Genomic DNA, 13297 nt, shown 5'->3' on the forward strand with positions numbered 1-13297 from the left:
ATAGATGCACCTAGAAGCCTGCAGTGTACACCTTTGCCTATCTTGGAGAAACAAAGTATTTCCTGAGTGTATGGGGCAGGGCCACTATGAGTAACAAGACAGAAAGTACACCAGATGCTCAGGATAAGGAAAACCACAACCATCCCCTCCCGTGGTGTGTCTGCTACCTAGTTTTCACACAACAAACTAACAAACCAGTATAGTATCTGAACATCCTCTTCAGTGTTGCGTTGCAAAAACAGAGCAAGAAGAGATAGAGCACTGTTTCACAGGATATGTAGCTCAACCAGGAATGCCAGACCTTAGGAAAATGAAGGGACAAGAGGGATCCCAACAGCAGCTCTCAGTGAGGCATTATCACAGTGTGCTCAGTAAAAAATGTTTGGTTTTCAGCAATGCATTCATTGTTCAATTACTTTACTTCTCCTTAAAAATTTTTATGCTTAGACTGTGTGCTAGTGTCAAGATTTCTTCCCAAATCAGAACCTGCCAGAGGCCAACCCTGCTCATTTCCTAACTTAATGACAGGACCAAGTTTTGCATTTTATTACCTTAATTGGTAGAACTAAAACTAGTATACACTACATGCGTATAGTACATCAGTTAAGAAAGCTGATTCATAGCCATATTTATACTTAGTTATAGCCTTTTTTTAAGAGTTTTGTTTTCTTCTTCCCTTTTCATTAGATTTCCTAGTGCAAGAGGAGAAAACAGTACTTCTCTTTTACTTAGGTTGTTAGAATGCTCAGCAAAGATGAGGAGACTGGATTAAAACACCCACTTTCCTTCCTGATTCATTGGGCAACAGAAAATCAGTGTGAATAATTTTGTAAGTTCACAGTTCTAATTAAAAAAACAGCAAGAAGTTTCCAGCTCCACTGAATTGTTAAGGATTTTGCCTATTATGGAAGAGAACCAACAAGGAAGCACTGCATGGAGAACGTCTACACCTTTTTAGATGGAAGATATTTCTCAGAGCTTTGGCACTTGGGCTCAAATCCTAACTCTATGTTCAGCTAAAGAAGGAATGTGAACCTGAGGTCTTCTCATCCTTAGATATTATCCTGTTAACTAGGTTATAGCACATAAGAAAGATAATTGTCCCCATTTTGTGAATTGCCTTTGTATTTATTAAACATGCCAGAAGTTAAATTTGCTTTGACTTATAAGGAAGTGTTCAAAACTTTTTGAACATTATGCTAATATCTTAGCATTCAAAAAGTAAAATAAATTTTATTGCATTTTCTAAAAGCCATGAAAATATCTCTTGGTCACTTCGCTTGCTTAGACTTATTCACTTGCAATCCCTAATTATTTGAGAGAGATTCAGAGGTCTCCCTCTCTGAGGAAGCGGTGTGCAATGCTTTGTTACTTACATATGCACAGTGAGAAGGACAGCTAAAATTTGACCCCAAAGATACCATATAATCAGTGAAAGGCTTACTGCTAGGATCTTCAGATTAACGCTCATGCGGTCTTGCCAGACAAAGCAGACGATGTGGGGCAGGTACAAGGTGAAGAAGATGACACCACTGCAGGCAGCTGCCAGATTTGCTTTGGAGAAGAAGGTGCTGAACAAGAAACACTGCATTATGGTGGCTGTGGTGAATGTCAGTAGGAATAGAAAGAAGAGAAGTGGATTGCTATAATGTAGTACTTGTCCGCACTGTAAGCAAAAGGAACACAGAAAAATTTAGAAGTATTGTCACTTTCTGAACTAACAGAAAAGGTCAGACTTGCCATTGACATGTAACCTGTAATGAGTAATAAGCCAGTCTTTCTTACCTAATATGACTTGTAACTCTCCCAGGCAGTAATGTTTCAACACCCAAGGTCATTACAATAACAAATCCTTCATTTAACTTTATCTCTGCTCCTGGATTGTGACTTCAGGTTAGTACAATAGACTGTGGAGTTCATATTCATATTTGATGACTGAACTAAGATCATAACTGATTGAAAATGGACATTCTGTCCCTGTCTTAATAAACAAACATGATTCCAAGCAAGATGTGCCTTCTTGGTAATTCATACATTTTAAATAAAACTATTTGAACTATCATAACAAATTTTCATTGATGTCTTCTCATCTTCTCCTCAGTCCACTTGCTCGATGTGCAGGAAAGACAACGTAACGAAGCCTGACAAAATGCATCTTTAAAGCAAAAAACTATCAGGAAAATTATAAAGCCTTATATAAGGCTCAAACAGGTCTATAAGGCTATAAATAGGTCTCAACATTGCTGCAACAACCCACTGGGCCTCTGAGACTGATTTCTTTCTCAACAGTGATACAATCTCTCATAAGAATGTATTTACAAAGGTGCCCCACACTGGCATAGTGAAATCTAGGAAAGGAAGCGAATTATAGGTATAAGCACATTCCTCTCTGGTATTAACTACCTCCTGATTTTTAATTAAACCAGTGTAGCAAATAAAGTAAGCTTTCTCTATCCACCCAAGCTGTAATGGAACCTCAAGGAACTATAATAACTCATCAGGGTAGGCTGATAAGATAGAGCGGATTGAACCCTAACTATGCATTTATACCAGTAACAGTTCCCCACATCAGAAAAGATCCAAAGGTATTCTTCCTTATCAAAATGCTACAGACTTATATAACTAAATATAGCAGCTAGGAGGAGCTTGGATCTCAGGTAACAAAGGTAAGAGGTAGTCCTTAGAGACAATATCCAAACTGTCCTGAAGAGTTGTAAAAATTACAGCAATTCTGAGTCACAGAAGCAAAAGGTTGTGGTTTGTTTTTTTTCTTTTTCTTTTTTTCCAGGCTATCCTGAAAGTTCTGTCTTTGCAGTCTCTTTTTCCATTGAAACAGTGACATAATTTCTAAGCAGGCAAGCACTGAATATTAGAAATTAATCACATATGGTGAATTACTAGATTAAAATTCTTTGTGTTATGATCCCTTCTATTTAAAGCAACAATTATTATTTATTGGGAGATCTGCCTCTGTCTACAGGAAATACAATATACAGAGTAATCAGCTTGATGTATTGTTCTGTGGGGGATCTCACAATAAATCTTACTAGGGAATTTATCTTTCTGTCTCTGCCAAGTGCTGATGCTGTCATGAGGTCTGCTTAGAAAAATGTGCCAGCTATGTGCTGCAATCAGAACAGGCCACCATCCATTCCCATCTCCGTAGGAATGGCTACTATCCCTTCTCAACAGCAAACTGGTATCAGCAGTGCAAACACAACAGTGTGTCTGAGAGTGGCAATCCTTACCATAATCAGTGCCGTGAGGAGGAACGTGCTCACAGCCATCATGATGAAGCTGTCTAGGAACCAAGTGCACCAAATCACCCCATTAGTTATACCTCTGTTCTTCATAGCCTCTTTCAGACGCATTTCCTTCTCCAGCACTATGCTCTTCACGATCATGGAAACTGAATATATCCAAGCTAGCACCATGAAGATAGGAAAGGCGCGGTTTAAGGTGATCATGAAGCTACCAAAGCAAGAAGGGAGAAATGAATTAATTTTAGGTAAAACAGAGAAATATTGAGATGAAAAGCAAGAATGAAAAGGAGTGAGGAAGAATGCATTTATTAAACATGGGACTGGAAATTCTCAGACTAAACTTCAATAACACTTTGCTAGTGAACTTCACAAGCAACTTAAATATTAATGAACTAATGGTTGCTGCACTCCCACGAGACAGATAAATGTTCTTTCTATTTTACAAAGAGGTTCTAAGGGTTACTGAAGGCTACAAAACATGTGGTGACTCATGAAAATATATATATCTCTTCACAGCAAATTGCCATAATGCTTTCACTATGATGTACAAAGAATATTTTAAGACATATGCTAATGTTAACAATTTGGGAGTGTCACTGTCTTTTTATGCTCCCAAGATTCACTGGCAAAAGAATTACACAAATTAAGCATTAAAAGCATCAGATGCTGCCAGCAAGGCTGCCAAAATTCATATAAACCATGACTTGGGGAATGCATTAGGACTGTCCCACATAGTACCACTTCCAAAATGACACTGCTGGGACAGGCTGCTGTGGGTGGCCCTTCATGTACTGTGCTGAAAGCACTGCTCCCTTTCTCCGTCCCTCCCCCCAGACTCCAAGGCTGCTCAGCCCTGGCAGATGATCCTTGGTGAAGCACTGCCCCAAGTGTGCTGTCACGGTGAGAAAGATTTTGGGGTGAAAAAGCTGAAAACATTTTCTTTGGATTTGGGATTGCAATTTTTCAATGAAATTACCCTGAAAACCAAATGGACTGGATTCTTTAAATGCCAAAAGCTTAGAGCTGCTAAAAACAAAAAGGAGCAAAAAACCTTCAGCTTCCTAAATCTGAGCCCTGCAGAATTACATTTTTGCCATATGCTGTTGTAGCTACCATTGTCTAAACAAAAGGAAAAACTTCACTTTTTCACCAAAAGTTCCTGAAGAGCAATCTAGCCTGCTGAAACAAAGCCATGCTTTTGTGGAATGGCCCGGGGTACGCGAGGTTTTGCTTGTTGGTGGACACATGTAACCTAGCACTAGGCCATGCTTAGCACAACATACATGTTTACTGTGAGGATGCACTTGCTTCACTTAAGCAGGCTCTCTGCAGAGACCATCACTAGGTTTGGATATCAGCCCTGAACTGTGTGTGGCTGCTGCAGGCTTCAGAAAACTTTTGCACAGATGGGGTTTCTGCCCCTGCAGTATTCTCAGTGGGGGGGAAATACACAGCAGGCTTCCCAGGGTAACATTTTGTCAGGCTAACAGGTAATGACTGATGGGAATGACAGGTCAAATTATGTATATCTGCAATCTGCCATTATCTGAAGTACTAGCATTTGCCTGAGCAGAGAACACTGACAGAACTATATGAAATGATTTCTACAGCACTTTTTTTTTTTTTTTTTTGAGTGAAATGTATACCAAGACAGCTTCAGTAGCACAGATTGCAGCATTGGAACAGGCACATTGTGAACAGGAAAGAGGCACCACTTCATAAAATCTGGAGCACACGTTCTGGTTCAGGCAGTGCTAATGGGTATCTACAGTCCCACTGCCTCCACGTAGCCATGAAATCTCCACATCCAGGAGCACAGTCTCTTTCTTTTTTCATTACAGAGCAACAAACCACCTCTTTCTCCTTTAGCTTCTTTATTCTGCTCTTCACCAGGGAAAGAAACTCCTGGTGCCTGCAATAATGAACTCCAGCCACAGTCCTGGAACCCTTTGCTAGATTCATATGAGATTTAAGACAAAAAACAGTCAATCTTCATAAAAACCACGGACAGGAATTAGGGAGAAGAAGGTTAGAGAATAGCAGGTTACTGTTGAAAATTGTAGCATCCACAAGGGAAGGAAAAGGGTTCATGTTAACAGAAAACAATGCTGTATATCCAGTTTGATTGCAGATACTAGTCATGTAATTATAAATGGAATCCTCTTTAAGGATGTGATTAGGATTTTGGAAAGAAAGAGTTTCAAGAGTTTAAATTGTCTTGGGATTCTACAAGGCCTGTAGGTGTCTTCAAGGACCAAAACCTACAGCTTTGGGTATTGGTTTATCTAGATATGATTAAGTCTACAGTTACAGTTTGGTAATACACTTGAAGAGACTGGGTTGTTTGATTCTTCATGACTTACAGAGATAGCAAGAGAGGTCCCAATTCCATTGGGACAAGCATTTTCTGTTCAATTTTCCTTTACGAAGTGATTCTTTGGATATAAAGAGAGCTGGGTTTTAGAGATGCAATTAGGGAAAAGCAGCTTACTACACTTCAATGGATTCTGCACAGTTAACTGAAGGATGCAATGCTTGTTCTAACATGGGTCAGTGCTTTGTGTTCAGTTTTGCTACAGGCACTGGTCATATGCTATAGCATGAGGCTTAGTTTTAGTTAGATAAAAATTTTTTAAAAGATCACATTTTTGCTGGGCCCTGTGTAATCACAGGGGTAGTTCCAGGGCTGACATTGTTAGGGATCAAAGCATTATAGTTGGGGTGCCCTGTTGACAACAGATTCTTGGCTGTAATCAACGTGAAGGTTTAAGTTAGGTTATTATTATTGCCTAGAAAAGTAAGGCAAAAAAACCTCCAGATTATTTTTTGGATTTTGTGTGATATGCAAAAATTGGAAGAAAACTTCTGCTTTTAAGGGGCCAATGTCTTGTCTTCATTTTAGGTCTGGACACTCGTTGCCTGGATGCAACAAAGGTCAGGATTGGGATTAGGGGTAGAATTTTGGCAAAGGTAGCTTCTGGAGGCTGGGTTATGGCAGTATAAGGAAAAGAACAAATTCATTCAGTTATGTCTCAGTTGTTGCTCTTGCATGTATACCTCAGGACTAGGGTTAGAACTGGTGCTTGAGAGTCTTAAAGTGCCCAGCAATCCAAGTATTCATCAGAATTAAGATAAACTGCTTTTACTCACACATCATCCACAAAACACGGATATGGCATTTGCTGCAGATAAATTCCTAATGGCACTTCAGTGTTGGTCTGGGTCTTTATAATCCCATGCTCAATCATGTCTTGGAGATATGCAAAGCCTCCCCAGATATAACGTAAATCATCCACAGGATCAGCTCTTGGACCAGGATCCCAGTACCTCAAAAGAAAATTCACATGGAACTCATTTGGGTAACCAGTGCCTTTAAGGGAGGGGTGGGGAAAAAAAAAAAAACCAAAACCTTAGCTACTGGAATTGTAGGCACTGCCTGGAATTGTCTTTTCTAGATTTTGGTCTTTCAGACCACATTGCTTGAGAAAGTATATGACTGGAAGGTTCTTTTATTTCCTTTAATTTTCTCTACACTGACATAGAATAGCAATTTTGGCCAAAAATGTACATAAATTAATCATGTAGCAGAGTAACTGTTCTAGAATAGAAATAACTGTATTTGGAATACAGTATCCTTGGAGATTAAACTGGAACAGCTGAATTGCAACTACCAGACACCATTATATTCCTCTATGTAGACAATCCTGAGAAATTATTTCTGCTGTCCCTTTAAGTCAGTCCATTTGAGGGGGGCCTTGAGGAGGAACAGCAGAGAAGTTCTACTGTCCAGGTGGAGGACAGCTGGGTCACAATCCACACAGGACTTCCCTGCCTGCCTCTCGCAGTGATGGAGCCAACTAAAAGCAGGTTACTGAATAGATTCCGAGCAGAGCCATTCCCTTTGCTGTATATCCATGCACCTACCCGCTGCTTGGTCTAACTGTTCACAAGAGTGATGCACTTGTGTCAGTACCTGGTAGCTGGAGATGGATGCTCACTGCCTTACATACTAACTATTGGTGAATACAGTTGGATTTCATGCATGTATCCAATGCAGGTTCAAGTGTCCTTATGTCTCTCATATTCATGCTATGGCAGGCAAGAACCGAGAAGGAACCATCACTTACCTGTCTTTTATTTTGTTTGTTTTCTCCACTGCATCTATGTCCATCCGGATCTTGTATTTCACAAGTGGTGGAAGACTGCTGGTTGTAGGCTCTATGTCTGGAAAAACAACACCAGCCCAGAATTTGTTTTCCTCCAGCAAATGAAGGGCTTGGTGAGTCAGTTGAGCTTCATCAAGATAACCTTCAAATTTATCCAAGGTCAAGCACTACAAATAATCACAAAAAGAAAAATTGCATGGCAATAAACTAGTAAGAGGTGTACATTAAAGCAAACATCAATAGTTGAAAACAGAAAAGAGAGGTAGGTTCATCTGAAGTAGTTGCTATTTTCAGCTTTAAAAGCTTATGCTGAAACTATTAAAAGTTGACTCTCCCCTCCTTCCTGAAAGCTTCCCCATTCTTAGTCTAATTCTTATGAGAAATTCAAAACATGCAGCATTATCAATACAAGGTCAGAAACACCGTTCTCCCTAAACCAAACTGTAAACCTCAGAGTTAGCATTGGTGTGGTCAATGTGAGCGGATGCAATAATTTTGAAAGCGGTTTATTCCTGATATTTAAGCATTGCCTCCTCCAAGCTCAAAAAATGTCCATCCCAACAAGTAAGAAATCAAGCAAGGGTGGCCACTAAAGCAGGAGCTGCTGTTGCAACTTAAGTATGACAGGGCTAATTTAGACGTACCTGCACAAAACGTATAGCCAGTACTAGGTTCAGCCAAAGCTTATGGTGCCACGTTTACTAATTAGATAGAATGAAATATTTTTTTAAAATATATTTAAGCCACTGTAATCATCCAGCCATGGAAGTGTGAACTCTGCCACTTGGACTATACTTGGAAGGTTCCCTCAAAAATGCAAATATCTGAATTGGAAGGGCTAAAGCTGCAGCACAGCTGAAGTCCCAGTTGCAGGAACTGTCTCCACAGTCGGCATCCAGGAGATAAAATTAACTCAGGCCAGATAAAATAAATCTGGCCAGGAGAGCTTTTTAGCAGGCCAGTTGAATCAAAACACTATCCTTTTTCAAGTTTTGGGACTTTTTTTTCAGCCTAGGAAGTGCCTGAGTGAACACCAGGGAGCTAAAGGATGACTGATCCATAAGAAAAGCACATTAGCTGTGGACTGAAAAAGCAGTGAAAAGCTCTTTGTCAAGTGAAGTGCTGGCAGAGTCAGAGCATAAATTTGAATCTTAAAGTCTCTTAGGTATTTAGGCATTTATTCCTATTTAATGCCAGTCAACTAGTTAATTGATCTACTGTTAATATTTTGTCCCTACTGAATTCTGACATGTGATTAACCTGCTTGCTTAAGTTAACATGCTTCGGCTGTCTCAATAATAAAACATAGTTTGCCCTTCACAGCAAACTGTCTTCTTTCTTAGTCTCTGTCATTATTGTGAAATGTATTATTATCAGTCCATATACAAGACACCAAGTCATCAAAATCTAAGCCCTTCGTGTCCCCCCATTTAACTTCTACTTAACAGGCATTATAAAACACAAAGACTGTGAAGGCTACAAACTTTATCATTAGTTATCTGTAAAATTACAGACTTATGTTTATATATTTAGCTTCTGCCCTTCAGAATTGGCAAGACATTACCAGAGAGTAGAAGTATTTAACCTCCTGATGGACTGGGAAGATACTTATTGAATTATCTTGCTTCATAAAACTCCAGGAGGCTAACTTGTTTGATCTTATCTTCTTGATCATCTCTTGCGGGTCAATAACCAAAAATTACTCCACATCAAAGTGCTCATACAGGCAACTTGTTATTTAATGGGCAGACATCTTAAAGACTCCTTTATTTAACCTTTCCCTGTGATAAATCATGCCCTGTTTCCTTTAAAACTTGAAGCATCGCAGTTTAATGGGATCTATATGAAAATGTGTTTTTAACTGGCAGCAAAACAGTGCTTAAATTGATAACTTTATTATTTTGTAGCTTTACTCTTCTGGTTTGTATGCCAGAGAGAAATCAAATTAGACTGATGGCTCAGGTTGTATAAATTTTTTTGGGATACGTTTATCCCACATAGTTGAGTTCTGGAACTCAGTTTAGTTCTTGCCAAAGTGTCAGTATTTCCACAGCAAAGTCCTGCTGTGTAAGTGCGGAGGACTATTTGCTGTTTCTTTGTTACGAGGAATTATTTTCAAGGTACTTTTTGCAGTTGCAGAACTCCTCATGTAGTTTTCCATGGGAATCTGTGGAACGGCACTGGAAAAGTACTGACAGACAACTGATCTTGTCTAGATTTTCACTGCAGAATAGACAGTGTCTGGACTAGGCTGAGGAGCAGAATAGGCTCTTATCCAGGGGTCCAGTCAAGGAAGGAGCAAGAGTTCAAAACAGAAAACACAAGTGCTTATAGATCTTCTGCGTGAGTAGAATGAAACCAAAGCTTGTATAAGAACATAGGCTAAGACACCCATGTTGCAATAAATTCACACCATTTGAAAGTGAAAAGAGATTTTCTGTTGTAACCTACTATTCAAAAGCTAGACTTTCTTCCTCTTAACACTAACTGCACTCAAAACAAAGGCTGTATGCTCTGCCTAGGTTTTTTTCAGTGAATTGCAACACAGCTTGTGCCTTCATAAACCTCACTATATCAAAATTCATTCATCAACCACTTGGGGAAATTTATTTCAGATCTTCTCCCAGTAATTATTTAACAATTTAAAATGGTCCAATAAAGATGAGAGAACCAAAACTAAAATACTAAGAACAGGTTTGGAAGATAAAACCAGAAAATAATAAGCATAGAGAGGTGACTAGGTGGCTCTCTCAAACAGTTTAGCTGTTCTGTGGCCTAAGGTAATCAAAGGGAAGAACTGGAAATTCTTGGGGTGGTGAGGATGAGCAGCCACTGCATAATTTGTGGGATTCTCAGCTGCACCACAGCTTGCAGCAGAGATCTGGAGTCTCCAAAGACAGCTGCTGGCAGCGCACCTCTCCTCATTGCATACTATGGTAAGGAGTAGTGTGTCCCTGAAAGGGAGCTATTTGTTCTCATTGTGCTTGGCACAGTGTGAAAACATTCTCAAATGCTAACAACTCAGTGTAAACAGCAGGCTTAAAAGAATAAGCTCATTACAAAGAACTTTAGGACACAAAGATCTATTACCAGGTACAGCAACTGCCCTGATATTGTGGATGTTCCAGCACTGACCTGCTGCAAGCAATATATTTCACTCAGCTTGAATAAGAAATAATTCTGCTAACATGATGCAAAAAGATCATCAGAAGAATCAGCAGAGCTTTGTGCAAAAGCTTTATTGTTCCCTCTTGTAATAGCTATAGGAAGGCAGATAAACTCTCAGTTCCTGCCTTCTTGCAGGGGATGAACGGTCTTTTAGACTAAACTGGATTGGAATTAGGAGAGCTAGGCTTGGTCCTGCTGCCTACAACTAGTATCAATTTTCTCTGTGAGCTTGAGGTTCAGCTTATTTAGCCATTAAATAACAACTCAATATTTACTTGTCTTTCAGAGATGCTTGTAAGATGTAATTCATCTCTATAAAGACCCTGACCCTCATATGGCAGATGTTAAGAGCTGAGTTCCCAAGTATTAATATTACTGCCAACAGCAACAGTTTTTTAAACTCTCTGAGTTAACCTGCGACATTGCAGGATCCCCTAGTTTTGCTTGGGCTCATAAATTTACAAAGAAGAGTGGGCATTTCATTTATCTAACTTAGGAGGAATCCACCCCATCTCAGATCCAGTTCCAAACATATCTTTACCTGCAGTCAGAAATATACAGGATGAAAAAAAAATAAAACCAAACAAAAAAGCTCCTGGTGTCACTTACCCAGTTCTGGGAAGGAATGGATGCAGCAGTTTGCCTAGCCCTCTAAAAAAATTATAAGCTTTTTTGCACTGGACTTAATCTGAGTCTGACGAACTCATTAGTAAGTTAGATTGCCCATACCAGAGTAACCTCTTACTAAAAGTATCTACCAAAGTATTTTTACAATGGCTCGATATTTTCATCTACTTTTTTAGCATTTTTTATTTACTTAATGACAGTTCACCTCACTTCCTGTACTGTGGCTCTCAAAAAGCCTCAGAGAGCCCCACTAAAAACACAGCACCCTAGAGAAGGGGGATACAGAAGCCAGGAAAGACAGAGATATCTTGTCAGAAGTGGCTATGGAAAAAGTGGAAACTCCCTCATTGGTTTCAATGGAATTTTGATTAGGTGCTTAAAAACCTGAAGGTGGACTTACCAAAGAACTATTGACTTCTCTGGTCCTGGTCTTGCTGAAATTAGTGGCCTGTCAGTTTTTAGTACTTACAAAAAAACATGTCCTTGAGGTTTTGCATTCACTTTGTGCTTCTTAGCATCATTAGTGTGTTCAGACATTCAACCAACATTTTGAATATAGCATATGGGGATCATCAAACTGAAGGTTTTTTTCATGAATAATAAGTATTCATGCTCTTGTACTGCTGTACTATTTTAAAAACATGCTTTTAATATTGAGATTAAATTTGAAACAAATGAAGATGCCTTATGATTTTAACCTTCTTGTCTGTTGCCACAGACCCCAAGTACCCTGCTTTAAGATATGCTCCACAAGTATTCCCAGCAGTGGGGGGGCCAACCTTACCTCCAGATACTGACTGAGCAAACGCAGAGCTTGGTCTGCAGCACTGAAGATGTTCCGCCAGTCAAAGTCTGCCATTCCCTTCTCCCGGCTCCCTGGAGACCCATTGTGGAGAAAGTTGATTATGTGTTCAGCAGTTAAGCCTTCAGCACCCAGTTGGCTGTTCAAGAAGTCCCTCACTGTAGGGTGCTTCAGAGAGTCCTGAGGAAATACATCAGGACAGCTTCACTACAATGATCTTCTTCACGTGCCCTGTTTAGCTAGAAAGGTTTCCATCTCCATAGCTCTTTCTTTGCTATGAAGTAGTACAAAAGGGTATGCTAAGGAATTAATTTTATAAATGGGCAATTGCATAGCTGAACTGGAGGTGAGACTTGAAGAATGGATGAAAAGAAATTTATCCTTGACTATTTATTGCTTTTTTTCCTTATAAGCAAGAGGATATATGTAATAAATGTCTAATCTAATAGAGAGGAGTGTGGAAAAACAAATGTTTTCTCTAAGATGAGCTGCTTTATAAACTTTAACTAGAGGTATTACTCGCACCTGATCAAAGCCAGATCTAAGGGATGTGGAAATAAGCAATTTCCTAAGGTAGTAAATTGCTGGACCCAGCAAAAACATGGTCCTACTGCCTCCTTTGCCTATGCAGAACCCAAGAAAATCAAGTTATCTGTTCTTGAAGGACATTTTTGAGAGACAGGGAAGCAGCGATTGCTGCCTTTATTAACAAGTCATTAGCCAGATTCTAGAGAGTGTCCAGATCTGCGGTTTTGTCACAGAGACGCTGTAATGCATGTAAGACTAAACTTCAAACCAAGCCCAGTAACCAGTTCAACAGCCCTAAAGGCCACAGATTCCTTGCTGCAAAGGCTGTGCTTCCAGCCAAACCTTCCAAATTAATTCGCTTCTCCCTTAGTAAAAATAAACAATGGTGAAAGTCTGCTCTTACTGAGGATCCCTGCTAAGTTATAACATACACGGATCATATTCATTTGCAGGCTGTTTTGAAAGAAGTACCACAGCTGAGGTCCTACTTCTTCCCAAGCTTTGGTCAACAGTCTGAGGCGTTCAAGTTCCTCAAAAGTGGAGTTTGCCTGAGGAATAAAGCAGTAGAAAAGAGTGTTAGAAAGCTAAGGAGATAAACAAACAGAATTTATGATCCAGCCATTCAGTGACAGTGAAACCTGTAACTTACAAATGTTGTAGTTTTTACCTTCAATACTTAATAAACTTGTTAAAATAGCAGAAATGTTAATAATCCTCAGAAAAAGAATTTGTAAAATCCAACT

The 13297-nt window shown here is 39.4% G+C and overlaps 1 protein-coding gene across 1 annotated transcript in view; it reads right to left on the reverse strand.

The window, feature by feature from the left end:
- ABCA4 (ATP binding cassette subfamily A member 4) overlaps positions 1-13297 on the reverse strand; it is a gene marked incomplete at both ends in the record, with an annotated part of 75229 nt that overhangs the window by 40829 nt on the left and 21103 nt on the right. Inside the window, 6 exons of the mRNA XM_082314688.1 lie at positions 1445-1666; positions 3249-3471; positions 6414-6590; positions 7391-7596; positions 12009-12206; positions 12986-13102. Of these exons, the coding sequence (XP_082170814.1) occupies positions 1445-1666; positions 3249-3471; positions 6414-6590; positions 7391-7596; positions 12009-12206; positions 12986-13102 (1143 nt within the window). The remainder of the gene's footprint in view (positions 1-1444; positions 1667-3248; positions 3472-6413; positions 6591-7390; positions 7597-12008; positions 12207-12985; positions 13103-13297) is intronic.

This window comes from Platalea leucorodia (genome assembly GCF_965183815.1).
Source record: "Platalea leucorodia genome assembly, chromosome: 5".
NCBI lineage: Eukaryota > Metazoa > Chordata > Aves > Pelecaniformes > Threskiornithidae > Platalea > Platalea leucorodia.